Below are 20,167 nucleotides of genomic sequence, written 5' to 3' on the forward strand. Positions count from 1 at the left end.
CCGAATTTCTCTGGGGAGTGGGTTCTTTTTACATGAAAAAAAATTGTTTCACTAAATCTATGTATTATGAAGATAGAAATTATGTACAAAAAAATTCACAAGGTTTTATTTTGTGACAAAATTACAATCAAATATCCACATATATCATTGCTATACAATTTACATCACACCAACTGACGGACGGACTTCGACGTTCATTAACGTCGATACTCCTTTAAGAAATATTCGCACGGACGTTCATTTACGTCCACCTACTCCCGGAAAGATTGTGTAAATAATAGTTTGTTAATAATATAAATTATATAATACATATCATAAAATCTAACTGAAGAAATAAAATAAAAAATAGTGAAATAGGAGTGAGTGTCGGGATTAATTAAAGCTGTTCCATCGCATTCCTAGATCTGATACAGAAGCATCTGGCTTCCTGACAGACCTTCTCTTGCAAAGCTAATTTTTTAAACTAAGTTGCAAAATTTATAGAAAATGTGAAACAAAATTGTATCCCGATTTTACTGTGAATTTATACTAAAAAGCTTTCAATATCACTGTCACTGCAAATCTAAATAAATACAAGTTTGTAAATCCACCACTAAGTCGGGTTATGGTCCCGTAGTTAATGTAGCGGAGTCTTAAGTCAGAGTTTCTCGGTTCGAACCTACTCTACCACAATTTGATACCTCTTTCTAACAATGAGCTAAGCGGCTCATTATTAGAAAGAGGCTCACAGAAAAAGTATGAAGTTGAAATATTTGTGTAAATAATAAAAACACAAATATTACTCACTCTTTTCAATATTTCACCAAAAAAATCTAGAAGTACCCCGGTGTAGACAGTGAAAGGGATTAGTATTTAGTGAGTGTCGGCATTGAAAGCTGTTCCACCGCATGCCCAGATCTGATACAGAAGCATCTAGGCTTCCTGACAGATCTGCACTTGCTAAGCAATTTTTTTTTAACTAAGTTACGAAATTTATTGAAAATGTGAAACAATACAGAATTGTATCCCGATTTTACTGTGAATTAACATTTAAAAGCTTGCAATATACCTGTCACTGCCAATCTAAATAAATACAAGATTGTAAGTGAATGTCGGCAAATATCACCTTGTGGCAGCAGTGGAGCTTGGCCGAGTCGACAGCCGGGCGGTCGGCCGGGCCCCCCGCGCGGGCGTTGGGGGCCGCGGGGTCGCCGCGCAGCAGGCACTGCCAGGGCGGGCGGTGCGGCAGCGGGGGCCCGCAGCCTCCGCGCTCCAGCGCGTCCAGCATCTCCTGGCTGCTGCCGCCACCCAGCAGCGCCGCCTGGCAGCTCTCCCGGCAGCTGCTCACCGAGGACTCGGAGCAGCAGTGTAAATCTAATGGCAGACAGCAATCCATCAAATGCAGAGGAATAAAGTCAGCAAGTTAGATGGAGAAGAAGAGTTTTTTTTATAATTAAAATGTTACTTTGTTTTAAAATCACTATAAATATTAAATTATAACTTAATTGTAATGTCTACCGGTTTCGAAGCTAACCGCTTCTTTATCAAGACTGATTAATACTAAAACTCTATCTACTAAACAATATTCAAAATATTTTAACGGTTTGGGAAAGAAGCTTAGGTACATCTCAAGTGGCTTTATTTTTTTGTTGATTGGCAGTCACAGTCAAAAGGGATCAGAGATGATGAGTGATTGGAGTTTGTTTCACTTTCAATTTAAGTAGTTTTTAGTTTTCGCATACATCGCAACCAATTTGTATTTACCCATCGGCATACCAGGCGTCATATCTAAGCGGCTAAGAATATTTTAAATCGCAAGCCACACCTCCGTCCGTGGGTAGTTCATATTATAAAGATATTTTCGTGAGATATCTACAAATCAGTAGAGAAACATTTTCGTGATGTGTTCTTTAATATTATTTTTATACAAATTTATTTACGGCATTTGACCAAATATATCCCTGTAAGGATTGAATTATTCTTTTTATTAAAATATTTACTAAAATCAGTTAAAATTCTAAACTTTACATCCCATTTTTTTTAAAGTTTTCTTGTCAATTATCACACTTCTGATACTTGATAGAATACGTGCGTAATAATTATATGTACCATATTGATTGGTAAAACAGTAATAATTATAATTTTATGAGACAGTTTATTTTTATAACTCAGTATAATTTGAATGCCTATGACGCGTCAAAAGTATGACTAACATATTTGTTGGACTGGTTTATATCACAAAAACCAATCCGTTTAGTGCGTGCTACCTTTTTCAGCATTTAAAGTTTATTTCTAAGTTTGTTCTCGTTTTATCAGGTGCAAAAAATTAACGCGTCATTGTTTGACCAACCATGTCTCTTCCCCTCCTAGCGGGCAACATTTTACTTTCAGGGATACATTCAATTAGTATCTTTGTATACAGATTTTAAGAAAAAATTGATATACGGATGGGTTAAAAAAATGTAAAGTGTTTTTGCCACACGAAATTGTATATAGAGTACAAACAATAGTGAATGTTACATATTGTATAAAGTGACCATATAAACCAATGACAGATTCTGAGCACTGAAAAGACCAAAACCTCCATATTCCAATAACTTCTATAATGAAAATTCTAAAAGAATAACAAAATATTTTAATACACTATAAATATTGGATTTTATATTTAAATCGTTTCTTAAACTCACATTTGAGAGGGTCACTCGCAGGTGTAACTTTGGTATAATTCCTGACGCATTGCATCACCTTGGGGCTGGTTTCCTCGCAATAGTCCTGGACCCTCATTCTCTGTTCCCTAGTGGGGGTGAGGCGACTTCGGAATACTTCTTTGCAAGCTTCGTGACAACTCATGGAATGGGTATTTGCTGAAAACGACAAAAAACAGATTTACACAATAAAAAATAGTAAAAAACAGTGCAGGTCTGAAATTATTTTGTTGTATCATTTAAATACAGGTAACCATCGTTTTTGAGAGACACCGGCGTAAAATAAACACAAATATAATGTTAGGTTCCGTACCAAAATATTAAGAAAAATATAACATGTTTATTTATAACATATATATATATATATATATATATATATATATATATATATATATATATATATATTATATATATATATATATATATATATATATATATATATATATATATATATATATATATATATATATATATATATATATATATATATATATATATATATATTTATATTTATATATATATATATATATATATGTATATATATATATATATATATATATATATATATATATATATATATATATATATATATATATATATATATATATATATTTATATATATATATATATATATATATATATATATATATATATATATATATATATATATATGTATACATATATTTATATATATATATATATATATATATATATATATATATATATATATATATATATATATATATATATATATATATATATATATATATATATATATATATATATATATATATATATATATATTCTAACTAAATAGAATATGTTTTTATTGAAATCTGTGTTGGGAAAAGGAGGGATAATCTAGTGTGGGCCAATCAGGAACTCAGCATTTGCTTATTGTTGGGGAGGAAGCCACGTAACACTCCTCAGGATAAGGCGACTGTTCACTGTCATCAGCAGACCTTTCTTCCACTAGAAGAGGGTTCGGCATTGTGTGTCCTAGTTTAGTTTATGTTACCAATGTCCTTCACTATTTTTATCACGTATGATACCACCTCTCGTGACAGTTCCTTATGAACTATCGCGGATTCGATGTCGGATAGGTCCTCACCCAGGCTCCTGCAACGCGCCTCCAGCTGTTGTCTTTGAAACCTGAAAAGGGGGCAAAGAGGGACATCTTGAGCTGTCACAAAGGAATCTTTAAACCGTTATCCCCACCCCAATGGTGCATAGGGCATCATATAAACGCCGTGTTATCTTGATCGTTAACACATGAAGGAAAGGTGATCTGCCCTCCGCGTCAGGTACCAGTCCGGGTAATGTTGAGTAAATATTAGAGTGAAAAGTTTACTTTTATTTATCTGACCAACCCCTGGGATTCGAAACCGGGACGTCAAGAACGGTAGCCGAGCGTGTTGACCATTACACTACGGAGGCGGACAAAAAGGTCGCAAAGGATGGTTACCTGTATTTAAAAAATGGCTTTTCTTTAAATCCTCAATTGTGTGCCGGGTTTACTTACAGCAACAGTCTTGTCCGCTGGCCTGCCTGTCGAGGCACTCGAAGAAGGCCTGCTCGTCGCTCCGACGGCACGCAGACTGCAGCGGCGCGGCGCCCGCAGCCGTGGCGCACGCACGCCCGCAGCCCCGGGAGCGCGCCAGGCCGCAACACGAGCGCCCCCACCACTCGGACCCGCGGAGCACCTCTGGAATCATCGAACGAATCTAATATCAACCCATGACCGCCATCAGTTGACCACAGAAAAGTAATAAACTTAGCATTATTGCAGATTTTAATGAGTCGTTAACATTTTTGTCTTTTAATTGACAACTACAATGCGCAATTAATTAAAAGGATAGTTAAGGCGGGATATTCAACATCCCGCAACTTAAATTTCTTTAAACTTAGGTAACATTTTAGGAAATGAGAAATAAATATTTTTGATACCTTAGAAATGCGACGTATGGTACTGCCAAAATATTATATTTTTAACACTAAAAAATCAACAAAAGCCACCTGTTTTTATTTATTCATATATTTTTTTCATGTTTACCAATTTTTACATCTACATCGAATATCAAAAAGTAATATACCATAACTCAAAAATAATACAATTAATACATATCGCTCACTCCTTTCAACAACGTCATACATCAAAAAACTTATGAGGAGATCGTTTTCAAAGTTTAAAAATATAATAAAATGTATTAAAAATAAATATCAAGCCGCTTATTGATTTTTTTATTGTGCAACAGATCTTTTTAGGTAAACCTGAATGTTTTTACTCCATTTGAAAAATATTTAGTATATTTAAAAAAATAATTAAACCATACCTTTTCTTCAAAATGCAAAAACAACACTTTCTGCCCTGTAGCGGGTAAATAAGTTAAAAATATGCCGCTTTTGCTGGGATATAGTACATTTTATGGGCATTCCGAAAACATGCACAACTGAAAATTGACGATTTTTGATATATGACGTTGTGAAAGGAGTGAGCGTTATGTGTAACTTGAAAGGAACACATTAACACATTATTTGTAAGGTTATTTTACAAAAAACAAAAATAAAAGAATATCACATAAATTGTATTTCGCGTGACAGTATTATGGTATATGCCAAGTCTATTACGACTTTGATTGACATTTCAATACAAAAGAAATGAGATTCAGATTTCCTTTAAGCTTTACTCAATTTGAGTATTTGAATCACGTAAAGGTATATTCTGATGAGTCAATGTGATACTACGTACAAGACACGATACTGCCATTTTGAAGATAATTTACTTACATGAACGGATTTTAAATTAAGCATTATCAGCCCAAGTGATGATATCACGAGTTATTTTTAAATCACTACAAAATCGTATTAGAATTAAGATATTTTTTCACAAAGGAATGCGGAACAGGTGAGAGTAATTTTAATAACTAAGAAATTTCGTTATTTTTGTTTGCTGTTTGTTTTCTTACTCCTAATTTTGCTATTTATGTTCAGTACCTTTTATATGCTTTACCAAGTACAAGGATGTAAATATATTTGCCTATACATCAGGAGTAAAAAGAATCGCAGACTGTATGTTAATATTTTTATTTTTGACATCTCATCAAAGATGAAGAAGAATATGGAAGTCTGGGCATTTACAGGGCTGACGACCGTCATAGGCTGGTTTAAGTGATCACTTTACACACGTGTAACATTCACCAATTCTACCCTTTATTGACAACCACACTACTCAAATTCTTGGAAGTTCTTTATATATGAACCAATTTAGAAACCTTGTTCTTGAATCACTAGAACTTCACTAGAGACATCTATTGGTGAGATCTAAGATGAAATGAGATCTAACTTCCAAGAATTTGAGTAGTGTGTTGTCAATAATGGGTAGAATTGGTGAATGTTACACGTGTGTAAAGTGATCACTTAAACCAGCCTATGACGGTCGTCAGCCCCGTTAATGCCCAGACTTCAATATTCTTCTTCATCTTTGATGAGATATCAAAAATAATATGAAAATGACTTCTGAAAATGGAGATAATCCAGATTTTGTGAACAAGTATTTGGACACACTCAAAATGTTGTTAATATTTTTAATTACTCTTTTTATTTTTCCAAGAATACTAATAAATATTTGGGGTGTTTGTGTATAATTTAAATAAATTATCTTCGGGGTTATTTCGAAATAAGTATGGTAATTAAATGGTCTGCGACAAAAATAGCATCGAGCGATTTATTGTAGCTTTTTAAGGTACAATAAATCGCTCGATTCTATTTTTGTACTTTTAATAAGTTGTGTTTATTGTACACTACACAAAAGGGATGTTTTAACTCGCAACGCAACCATTGTGTAGAAATAAAAGAATTGCATCTTTCTACAGTCGCGCAGAAATAAACAACTGTTATCTACAATAAATACTTAAAATTTAACTTTTTGGCAGGAAAATCAAATTTAGCATACTTTACTAATTTACTAATTTACTAATAACTAATAACATACTAATTTACTAATTACTAATTACTAATAACTTACTAATTTACTAATTTAATTTAATAATTTACTAATAACTGAAAATATATTGATACTTACACAACAACTAAAGTTTTTCATGAAACTACATTCTTTGCCTAAAAATAAAAAAGGAAACTATCCCTAATCTTTGTGTGAGAATTATTACAATATATCACAATTAATATTTCGACTAATGAAACATTGTTAGTAAATAAAAAATATATGATATTCTCTTATTTCACATTTCAAACACGGATATAATTTTTCAATAGTATAACAGAACGCGAATAAATTAAATAAATGAAAATAAATTTTTTTTTTTGCGATTTTTTTTATGACAAAATAACATTTATTTCAACAACAAAAAAAAAGGTAATAAAGATAATATTTAATAGTAATAAAAACATGTCCGCCTCCGTAGTGTAATGGCTACCGTTCTGGAGGACCCGGGTTCGATTCCCAGGGGGGGTAAGAATAAATATGAGTGATTTTTTCACCTTTCCTTCATGTGTAAACGACCAAGATAACACTGCGTTTATATGACGCAGTGTTATCACCATCCCTATCACTCCCTATGCACCATTGGGGTGCGGATAAGGGTTTTGTTATTATTATTATATTATAATAAAAACATAATAATTATTACACTATTTTTTTGTGATAATATCGTTATTTTTAGTTTGTAAAGTTTTAAAGTGTGTTTTAACGTTATTTATATCTTAAGCTAAAATTTAAACTATTAAATTCTATACACGTCATATATAGGCAATGGTGCATACCTTGAAGTGTCTCATTCATACATTTCCAGAACTCTACCTGTAACAGAACAAACAGAATATAAGAATATAATCAGAATGATATTATGAAGAAACGGAATATTGGAATACATATCGCGCACTCCTTTCAATAACGTCATATATCAAAAATCATCAATTTTCAGTAACGCATATTTCTGGAATGCCCATAAAATGTACTATATCCCAGCAAAGGCGGCATATTTTTAACTTAATATTTACCCGCTACAGGGCAGAAAGTGTTGTTTTTGCATGTCGAAGAAAAGGTATTGTTTAATTTTTCTTTAATTTTTCAAATGGAGGAAAAACATTCGGGTTTAACCTAAAAAGATCTGTTGCATAGTAAATAGTTCAATAAGTGGCTTGATATTTATTTTTAATACATTTTAATTTATTTTTAAACTTTAAAACGATCTCCTGAAAAATCAAAAAGTTTTTTGATATATGACGTTGTTGAGAGGAGTGAGCAATATGTGTAATGCATCAACAACACAAATATCAAACACGGGAATAGTGACATCTGTTTCCTGGAAAGTGAATTACATTTATCTTTATAATATTTTTTTCCATTCACAAATCGATAATAAAGGAAAAGTATTTTCTCCGCGAGTTAGAATTATCCTGTTTGTGAAAACTGTTCACTTAGGTGAAATATTGATGAGCATTAAAAAAATAAAGAAACTGAATTTTAAAAACTCTAAATTACGAAAAATCTATATTAAAACTAAGTTTACTTTAATCTTAAATAATTCTAAAGTCAATATTTTTGTTTGCATTACTAAGCTGTGAAATTGATTTTTTCATTAAATTGATTATCGGTACATAGCATCTACTATTTTTCGAATAACTTATATTTGAATTTTATATAAAGGATACGAAAGAGTATGCCAAATACTTGAAAGTTGTCAGGTTAGGAGTCGTAACAATCGGCGGGTATGTATGAGGAGATGCATGAACGTGGAAGAGGCGAAGAATGTTTGCAAGGACAGAGTGGTGTGGCGCTCTATTCTCTCTGCCTACCCTTGCGGGGAAGCGGCGTGATGGTTAGTTAGTTAGTTTATATGAAAAAAATATATTTCATGGGTGAAAATTATATTTTTCGATTTACACTTTTAGCCGTGCAGAATCTTGTGTTGAATATTCGATTAAAGTCGTTTTACATGTATACACACGTGTACGAGTGTGCCAGTTGTGTTCATTATTGCTCATACCCATTATTATGAATATGCCAGTGCATTATTCGCGTGTTGACGCACACACGCACACGCCGCGAGTAGGTGCAGCGCTGCACACTGCAGCGCGGAGACTACAGACGCGAGCGTGATGGTCCCATTGCATTCTTTCTATCCATAATAATTAAATTTAGAACACACAGAATCTCGCAAGACAGTAATGTTACTCTCACACTGACGGCCAGATATACTGTTACATGTTACCCCCACTTAAACGATGTAGGGGCACACGGGTAAAGATGTCAATCATTTTTCATACATTAATACAACACAAGTTAACTTGTATTTATTTTGATTAGCAGTGAGAGGGACATAAAAAGCTATTAAATGTAAATTTACAGTGAAATCGGGATTCAAATTTGTCTCAAATTTTCCATAATTCTCAGAACTGAGTTCGTAAAAAAAATGCTTTGCAAATTTAAAAAATTAAAACTTAAAAGTCTCTCAGAAAGCCTAGAGCTTTCAATAACACAAATTGATATTATAACGCTTGAAAGTGAAAATGTTTGAGTCGTCTCATATATAAAAATCGAGTTACTGACAAAGTTTTTTTTACCAAATTTCTTTTCTATTTCAAATGTGCTTTAAGTATTTGTCAAAAAAATTATAAACTATTAGAAATAAAATGTCATATTTGATCATATTATCAATTACGTTAGCGTATTATTAAAAGAGCTTCAGTGATTAAAATCAGTTACAATTTAACAACTTTTTTTAACCGTTTAGATGCAGGTGAACGAAATATATTTTAGGTTATTATAATATAATTTGGTAACAAGAAATAATATCTTGAATCAATATTTGGTTTCGACTCTTCTAGATATCTTTTTTCCTTCTTAACAATGGTTAACTAATAAAATTTTCTGTATATTTCTAATTTCGTAGAATGGTTAACAGTAATGTAAAAATGTAATGTAAATGTTTCGTAGAAACTGTGAACACATGCAAAGGTTGAATGATACAGGAGCCGTTATTCGGTTATACGTTAGACAGCATCAATCAGCGGAGCTTTAGTGACGGTTCGGGATTCGTGATCTCTGGCAGAGCTGTCAAAACACACAATGGACTTGTCTAACGCACGTAGACATGTCACAATAGAAGAAAAGCTTAAAGGGCCGGACGGGAATACAAAGGAGGGAAACGAATTTACGAACCAAAAACAAAAGCCAATGACTGAAATTTAAGATGTTTATATCGGGACCGGATGTGCGATGGAACGGCTTCATGAGGTGACAATGATGGCTAATAGTCGAGAAGACAAGAGAAATGCTCCTGCACTCCTATTTGACATTGAAATATCCATCTGCAATGGGCTATTCTATTAAAAACCATCTAGTTGAACAGCAGCGTCCTGGCAATAATGATTAACGCAGGCAGGGCTTCAGGGTGTGTGCCAGGAGCTAAGGGGGCCTCTGTTAAAATCTACCATTTTTTTGGATTGCCTCCCTACCATGATAAACGGATTTTCAGATGAGTCAATATAAAAAGACATCATTTTGCATTCCACCCTACACTAATACCTGAAGCACAAGGCTAATCGCCGGGCCTTCGAGTAATTAATGATCAAGACAACACTGCCTGGGTAATATACAGTGCCCTATACACAATTGAGTGAAGATATTGATTTAAAGAAGAAGAAGAATATTGGAATTGAGTTTCCAACGCCCCGACGAAGCCATTTTTTTGCGGAGAAAGCCCAACAAAATAATAAATACTTAAAAATCAATTTTTAATCATAAGAGCGAAAAAAAATCACAAGAATTTGCCATGGCTGTTTTTAAAGTTCATTTCACTATTACTGTCGAGGTTCGAGTGACGGATTGTGGTCTCGTGGTTAGTGTCGCGGACTTTTAAGTCAGAGTTTTCTCGGTTCGAACCCAATCTACCACAATTGGATACCTATTTCTAATAATGAGCCGCTTAGGCTCATAGAAATAGTATGAAATTGAAATATTTGTGTAAATAATACAAACACAAATATTTCTCTATTAAAAAAACTGAGCATTGATTTCATAACGAAGCACATGATGTCTCAGTAGTATTAATTTATTTTTATTTTTAAGATATATCATATTTATTAATTTTACTATTTTTAACTAACTGGGAGATTCTCACAATAATCGACTATTTTTTATCATCTGCCCCTAACGTGACCCCTGACTCTAGTCCAGATAAATTGTGCGCTTGTGGAGATAAAGTTATTACCATTAGCGCATTACTCAATGAATGGCAATACCCGCGTCATCTTCCCCGCAAAAAATTATATAAAGACAAGTTCGTTCATTAACGCAGAGTTCAAGTAGATAGTTGCTACTGTTCTCAAGGGGCATCGCAACGCAATATTTTCTTTACTTTCACAATAAACTCTTTATTTGCGAATGATATATTTATAAAATAGATTACCAATAATACAATTTCATTATTTTACTACCTAAACTACCTACCATTTTTGTATTACGATATCAAATTTGAAAAATAGATATAACTTATAATGGTAATTAAATATACCACTGTGAAGTTTATTAAAATATTTCATTAAAAGTTTAAGGTAAAATAAAGACATACTTACATGAAAACACATTATCGCGACATCCCAATGATTTTACAAAAAAATGAAAGTTTTCATAATAATATCTCTAATGAAATAATCATTATTGTAGTTATTTATAGATTTGGCGTTTAAATTGTAGAACTCCATTTTAATTTATATGTTAAATGTTAAAAGCAAACACTGAATTATTGAGTCTACTAAATTATATTTCATTATTAAAAAACGGACATTCGTTTGAAAATTCCATAACAAGGCGAATCAATTTATTTTTATGCGTTTTTTAACAATAAAATACAATTTAGTATACTCGATTTTAACATTTCATGTATAAATTATTGTGGTTACCATTTTACCAAGTATTTTTTCTAGTAAAACTACTTTAAGTCTATACCAATAATAAATAGCTAGGTGGAAGATACAAACGTAATTTATCTCTGACTTTTTTTTCTGTAATTATTATAATTAATTGTCTGTTTCACATTTTACTAAATATCTACATGTCTAATTAATAAAAACAATTTACTTACCAATTCTGGTGAGCAAAATTTATTAATATTTAAAAGTCTTTCGTCTCGTACTGATGTGTCCTCCGCAATCTCGATCAGGGACATCTGGACATAAAAAAAACACTAATCAATTAATATACTTATGGGTGACATGTTGTACCGCTTTGGGTGATCAGTAGGACTGCATTGTATAAACAGTGAGGGACATAAATCTGTGGACTGAGAAAAATATAATTTACTAACACCAGGGAATAAATAGCGCCGGTAGTATACAATATTTGTAACAAAAAATTAATAAGTAGAGGCTAATATAAAAACGATACAAAGTACTAAAATATTCTTCCTTCTTTCTTTGACATCATTTATCACCCAGATGAAGCGCCCTTGAGGTAGTATTTGGCAAAAATGACGCATTATGAATAATATAATTTCGAATAATTTAATCAAAGATTATTAATATTATAACTATACCAACTGTAGCGTTGATCATATAAAGCAAATTGAATTCTGTGCTCCAGATTCTTAGATCTTGGTATAGAATATATCATATTTGATGGGATATATATAAATGACGTATATAAAGGAGCTCAAAGTAAAGGCCATCACTGTTAAAAGAGAAAAGAAAAAATATGAAAATAAGAATAGCAACAATAGGTAGCAACAATACCTAGGCTGCATATGCATGATCGTATGTTAATACTCTTCTCTTACTTCTAACCCTTATCCACACCTAATGGTGCATAGGGCACTGCAAAATATAGACGTAGTGATATCTTGATCGTTACTTACACGAAGGCAAGGTGGTCAAGGTGGGAATCGAACCCTGGACCTCCAGAACAGTATCCAAACGCAATAACCATTATCCCATGAAGGGGAACTTATATAAAATAAGATCGGAAAACTATTTGTATTTATTTGAAAAATGTCATTTTTTGTACCGTTTTTAGGATAAATACTATAAAATAAGTCATTTAGAATTAAGGCTCAAGGCAAGAAGAATAATCATTTATATATAGTTGATTCATATGTATCTCAACACAGTTAATTGTCCAAAAACACTTCGCGTATCAGAGATTGTGTATATGTAATAAGAACATGACCGTTTGTTTCAATATCACCAAATTAACATTTTCAGATTAACCCTCCGTTACTGCCAGCGTACAATGCTATGCCTCGCCGGCCCATTCTGCCACACCTACGCTGTGAGCATTTAGAATAACCAAACGACACTTCGTGCGCCTCAGCGTGTCCTCCATTGTTTGAGCAATCACGTATTCCGCATACACGCTGACAGGTCGGACCCATCCTCATATCGAATGCAACAAGAATGTCAACAGCTCGCCACTTTAAGGAATGTGATCGCTAATCGGGTGTCCACACTCTACACACATAATGCTACACTCATCACACGATGAAACATATGATGACAATAAGATACAATAATTCCTGTAAAATCGAGAATAACGATTTTTTATTTCATATATATCGTTGGTAAAATGCCAATAGGCCATAACGCAAATAAATTAGTAATTCCAGAAATGGTATCTAAATCGTCAACATTTTCATATTCGAAAAAGACACTAATGACTCTAGCATTAGAAACGTCTATTTCTAACGCTAGAAGAATCATGGATGTCTTTCGAATGTGAAAATGTTGACGATTTAGATACCATTTTTGGAATAATGAGTTTTTTCGCGTTGTGGCCCTTAATTATTATTTAAAAAAATCAGCAAACTTGAAAAGCTTGATTGACTAAACTTAATTTCTTTTTCAAGGCAGTAAGTATTACCGAAAGCAAGCGCGTTGATATCAAATAGCAACGTCACTTCACGACGAGTGTCCGAAGTCAATAAATAAAAAATAAAAAATAGTGTTTTGTATTATTTATTTATACGAGTATCTAAATACAGTGTTGATATTGTCAAAAAAAAGTTTTTTGATTTATTTGTACCTATTTATATAAAACAGACTTTCGGCTTTAACGAACACCCCCTCTCCCCAATAAGTCCGTAATATCGAGGTTTTACTGTAATAGGGCACTGCATTTTATAAACGCATTTTTATGCGGTCAAAAAGAATAGTTTTTGATTAATTTTTATAAATATACAAATATGCACCATGTAGATAATTCGAATATGTGCTGACTACCAACATAATACTATGTAGAATGTGTGTAAGCATCCCCAAAAATATCATAAACATTTTTATTGTTTTCAAAAATGACAGGAAACAGAGTGATATTAAATTTTATGAAGAATAAAAGCTTATAATTTATTAGAAGCGATGGCCCCAAAGTAGTCAAATTTAATGTGCGCTTAGCATTCTTAGCACGTTCCTGGTATGGACAAGGTACGGCCTAAGGGGGTATTTCTACCTAATTTAACCGTGGGGTAATTATTCCAATTGCTTTAAACGAAATTATTCACCAAATAGATACTAAATAAATAAATTACATGTCTAATAAATTTTCTATCTGGTCTATTTAGACCAGATAGAAATTTATTAGAGATGTAAATCTGAACAACAGTATTCAAAATATTATAATAAATTATCAGCTAATTTAGTGAATATTGTCTTCCTTATATCTCGTGTAGAAAAGTATATTTTATATTCGTTTATAAAAATAAGACAAAACATTCGTTTCGTCCTGCTAATATATTAATCTAAAAAAAAATACGTCACTCCCAAGCGCTTGGTTTACATTGCGTATGATATTCATGGTAATAACCACACACATGACATACATAGTATGAAAATTTTTCGTAATATACATGTTACGAATTATTTGTTTAAAAGTTTTCAAAAAAGACATATGCTTCGTGTCAGTTAACGTAATACGTAATATAAAACATCCCTAAAAATCATAAATGTATCTAAGTAATGCACGATTGCATCAATAATACTAGGAATAATACTCATTTAGCTCTACGAACCCGTATATGTACTACCACTGTTAAATGCTAAATAATAAAAATATTATCGATCCATGGATACATTTTTCTTGGATTACAAATGATATGACACGATATAAGGAGCTTGTACCACACACAGAGCGAATAACCCTCTTCAATATTTCCAGGAAGAATAATGTTTTAACAAGCACGATATCCTTCTGTAAAGAAAGCATAGTACGTGGAAATTGAACACAATAAAGAGGGAATTTAATAAGAACAATTAAAATCATTTATATTTTATTATAATTAAAAGGACAACCTTAAAAAAATAGACTTTTTAGAAACACATAATATTTAAAATGGGATATAAAAATCCCTCTTAAAAACAAGGCCTACACCAAGCAGAAGAAGAAGAAGAAAAAGATATAAAAATCCAATGTGAGCATATATATATATATATATATATATATATATATATATATATATATATATATATATATATATATATATATATATATATATATATATATATATACCCATCTTGTGTTTCCGATATTTTCCCGTTTTAATTTATTTATAGTTTTTGGAATAAGATGGTCCATATCGATTCGCAAATCAAAATCGATAAAATAATTTCGATAAAAAAATGTTTGTATTACTTTTTATGTTCTTGTTTATTACAATATATATGGATAGTCTTATGTTAATAGTGTTACATATATACCTACAATATACATACGTGCATATTGTAGGTATATATGTAACACTATATAGAACAAATATTTACATACAGTCGTGAATAAACAGCATTGTTTATTTATATTATGAACTCATGTGTCGAATTCCGCATCCTGAAAGTTAGTGTGAATTTTTAATAGTAAACTGTGAAGTAATAAAAAATGTAATTTATTATTAGCCGTTCCTTTAGCTCCAAATTTATAAAACCGAACACAACGGTACATAATTACATGCGTTTGATAAATTATATTAAAGAAATGAACCTTAAGTATCACATTTTAAGAGGGAGAAGAAGATCCCCACACGATGGACCGATCAAATTAAGGCAGCATAAGGCACCTCAGTGGGTGGAGAGCTACGTGCAGCGCAGTCAAGGGATAACTGGAGAAAAGTCATTGCTTCCACAAGGGTCACAACCCTCTGCAATGAGGAATAAGACGGAGAAGAAGATCACAATTTAATATACGGGAGGGAAGTAAGGTATTTCTTTCTTCCTGGCTCCATCCCAACTTATCGTCTTTGTAAACTGTTGGGTTCAGCTCTCTTCGTCATCAGGTTGTAGGCACTTCTATCATATACAATGGCACCTAGGCCATGCCTTTGAATCATGTTATCTTTCTGTAGCATACATATTTTTTTGGTCTTCCTTTACATAGATGTCTTTCAAGGAAAATCCATGGCGATCGCCTGGTTCACAATATGTTCACGTTCTATACGTCCTATGTGCCCATACTATCTCAATTTCCTTTTTTCTACCTTACTATTGATATCGGTTACACCCAGGCTTCTACAAATGCGTCAACTCTTTATTTGTCTCTAAGGGACACTCCAGGGAACTAAGGTATGTACGAGTACGAGTATATTACCAAAATGCTTATCAAATAATATTGTTAATAAACATGTTTTTTAGTATTTACATTGAATAATATTATTTTCCGTAATTAATATAAAATGATTAGCTAAAGGTCTCAAAATATCGCTCTTAATTTAAGAATAATTTCACTATGTCAGGCACTTACAGTAGGCTCCCCACCCCACAATAACCCTCCAATAAAATTCTCTGCTAATATCAATAAATAATAAAGCAAAAAAATAAGTTGGAAAAAAATACATATTCATGTTTTTACTTCAAATACGATACATCTACTGAGATCTAATAGATTAAATTAAAACAATAATATTGGTCTCAAATTTTTGTCAAGTCAACTACCCTAAACTAAATTTGTACCTACATCGCTCACTCCTTTCAAGAACGTCATAAATCAAAAAACTTGATTTTTCAGAAGAACGTTTTTAAAGTTAAAAAATATAATACAATGTATTTAAAAAATATCAAGCCACTTATTGAACTTTTTACTGTACAACAGATCTTTTTAGGCAAATAAAACCTGAAGGTTTTTTCTCCATTTGAAAAATATTTAGTATATTTAAAAAAAATAGTAAACAATACCTTTTCTTCAAAATGCAAAAAACAACACTTTCTGCCCTGTAGCGGGTAAATATTAAGTTAAAAATACGCCGCTTTTGCTGGTATATAGTACATTTTCTGGGCATTCCGAAAACACGCACAACTGAAAATTTACGATTTTTTATTTATGACATTCTTGAAAGGAGTGAGCGATATATGTAAGTACTATACAGTCACGTTAAATGAATATAAACCTGTTTTTTTTTAACTTTCTCCGCTTTGCCAAAAATAATTCGTTACAAACCCATTTTATGTTTGGTTTACACAAGAGCGTGGGCGAGATTATTACGTGTTAATGCATGTTAGAGATTTTTTATTATTATGTTCAATATTTTATAGGCGGGAAGAGCGTTACATAAGATTATAAACAGAACGTTTTCTCAAGTACCTACCGACTCGAGCGATAAGTATTGTAATAAATATCCGTCGGCTGAGCTTATTAAGAACATCGTATAATCTATGTGGATGCTGAAAAATAAACGCAAGAAAAAATCCTGTCAATGAAAAGATTTTTGTTGTAATTTTCAGTAAGCAGCTCCAAACTCTGTGACTACCGCTAGCGACGGTTTCTCTTTGAAGCGCTGCCAAAAATACGTCGGAATTGGAAACTCGGAAAACAGACGTCGTTGGAGGAATGCTTTGATCCCCTCTCGGGACACCGACTGACGAGACATCTGACATCCCATAATCTTGTATCTTACTTCATATTCGTCAATAACACTTCCCTCGCGTAACGATCTCCCGCTAATTGAGTCTAAAACAATACAGCTACCTAACAACACACTCGCTGAAATATTTCGTTGCTTTTCGAAAATTCTTAAAATAATTTTAATCTATCACTATTTATCAGCATTATATTAATTTATTTTTGAAGTACGTTATTAGATAATCAACGAAAGAAAATCTATTTCAATAACACTAAAGGATAATTATGCATTTTCCTCTGAAACTGGCGTCGAGAAAATTCATTTAATTTTAAAACAACTTCATAAAATCTAAATAATTCTCAGGATTTGAAAAAATGTTTGAAATATTAGTTTTTTTCAGTCATACGTCATTAATATTTACAGTTATTTTTTTTTAATAAAAAGCAAAATATATTTCTCACATTTCGCTCACTCCTTTCAACAACGTCATATACCAAAAATCGTAAATTTTCAGTTGTGAATGATTACGGAATGCACAGAAAATGTACTATATCCCAGCAAAAGTGGCATATTTTTTACTTAATATTTACCCGCTACAGGGCAGAAAGTGTTTTTTGCATTTTGAAGAAAAGGTATTGTTATATATTTTTTTTAAATATACTAAATATTTTCCAAATGTAGAAAAAAAATTCAGGTTTGTTGCACAGTAAAAAGTTCAATAAGTGGCTTGATATGTATTTTTAATACATTTTATTTTATTTTTTAATTTTAAAAACGATCTCCTGAAAAATCGTTTTTTGATTTATGACGTTGTTAAAAGGAGTCATCGATTTATATTGAATAGAAACTAAAATAATCGGAATATTTTAAAGACGTAACTTGTCATTCGATGGCACCTGTCAAGCGATCATGTGTCCTGTATAATGGATGCCAATTTCGGCATATTGCGAGAATAAAATGAAATATTTCTATCAAATTAAAATCGGGAATCGAAAAACGGTAAAAAAATCATTATTTTATCAAAACAATTCGATTCGTGTATTCCATAACCTTTGACAGTGATGTGAAGTCCAATAAATTGCAGGTCTGACAAGGAACAATCTTGAACGAACCGATAAAAATACACATAATACATACAAATAGTATATCGGTCACTCCTTTCAACAACGTCATATATTTAAAATCTTGATTTTTCAGGAGATCGTTTTTAAAGTTTAAGATTATAATAACATGTATTTAAAATAAATATCAAGCCACTTATTGAACTTTTTACTGTGCAACAGATCTTTTTAGGTAAAACCTGAAGGTTTTTTCTCCATTTGAAAAATATTTCGTTAATTTAAAATAATTACTAAACAATACCTTTTCTTCGAAATGCAAAAACAACACTTTCTGTCATGTAGCGGGTAAATATTAAGTTAAAAGTATGCCGCTTTTGCTGGGGTATAGTACATTTACTGGGCATTCTGAAAACATGCACAACTGAAAATTGACGATTTTTTTATATATGACGTTGTTGAAAGGAGTGAGCGATATAAGTTGTCGTTATTCATTAATTACGTCATATCGAAAATTAGCTTCAGTTTTTTTGCACATAATGAATTCTAGAAAAAAATATAATTTAAAGGAATAAAGGAATATAATTTTTGACATCTCAACATAGATGAAGAAGAATATGGAAGTCTGGGCATTTTCGCGGCTTACGACCGTCATGGGCTGGTTAAACTGATCACTTTACACACTTGTAACATTCACCAATTATACCCATAATTGATGCCCACACTCTTCAAATTTTACTCCTCAAGTTCTATGTGTATGATCCAATTTCGAAAAATTATTACTTATTTATTTTTTTACAAAAATGTTAATAAAATTAGTATATAACCACTCACCGAGATTTTTACGTCTACCGGTTTCGAGACGTACCCGTCTCTTCGTCAGGACAATCACTAACACAGCATGCAAACAATACTACCCTTCACCACCATAGCACCATTTACACACTCAAAACTACACAAATTGTCTAACACATGCGATTTTTGGTCGACCCGAAGACCAACATGCACTATAGTTTTCAATACAGACATGCGTTACGAGCCGAGGTTAAACGTATATATATATATACGTTTAACCTCGGCTCGTAACGCATGTCTGTATTGAAAACTATAGTGCATGTTGGTCTTCGGGTCGACCAAAAATCGCATGTGTTAGACAATTTGTGTAGTTTTGAGTGTGTAAATGGTGCTATGGTGGTGAAGGGTAGTATTGTTTGCATGCTGTGTTAGTGATTGTCCTGACGAAGAGACGGGTACGTCTCGAAACCGGTAGACGTAAAAATCTCGGTGAGTGGTTATATACTAATTTTATTAACATTTTTGTAAAAAAATAAATAAGTAAAAATGACTAACCACAAAGTAAATGCTTTAAATATTAATAATATTGAGAATATCGAAAAATTATACTTAAATCACTAGAATTATTACTAGAGACATCTTTGGGTGAGATGAACAAGCTTTCTTAATTTTTTATTGATCTTGAAATATTCTGATTATTAAATATACTGATATTGAAATATACTGCAGGGTGAAAGTTCGCTTAATTTCTTTTCGTATGGACTTTTCGTTATATATTCAAGTCTCTAACATGATC

General features: G+C 32.0%; 1 protein-coding gene across 1 annotated transcript in view; it reads right to left on the bottom strand.

Moving 5' to 3' along the window:
* Nucleotides 1-20,167, bottom strand: part of LOC148304177 (reversion-inducing cysteine-rich protein with Kazal motifs-like) — a 49,483-nt gene that overhangs the window by 13,624 nt on the left and 15,692 nt on the right. The window contains exons 3-7 of the mRNA XM_088268513.1: nt 11,792-11,875; nt 7,467-7,503; nt 4,207-4,389; nt 2,667-2,843; nt 1,106-1,353 (exon numbers count right to left, since the gene is read on the bottom strand). Coding sequence (XP_088124639.1) covers nt 1,106-1,353; nt 2,667-2,843; nt 4,207-4,389; nt 7,467-7,503; nt 11,792-11,875 — 729 coding nt within the window. The remainder of the gene's footprint in view (nt 1-1,105; nt 1,354-2,666; nt 2,844-4,206; nt 4,390-7,466; nt 7,504-11,791; nt 11,876-20,167) is intronic.

The sequence above is a fragment of the Brachycentrus maculatus genome, unplaced genomic scaffold, assembly GCF_059751285.1.
Source record: "Brachycentrus maculatus isolate JH-2025_06_01 unplaced genomic scaffold, ASM5975128v1 h1tg000326l, whole genome shotgun sequence".
Classification (NCBI taxonomy): Eukaryota; Metazoa; Arthropoda; class Insecta; order Trichoptera; family Brachycentridae; genus Brachycentrus; species Brachycentrus maculatus.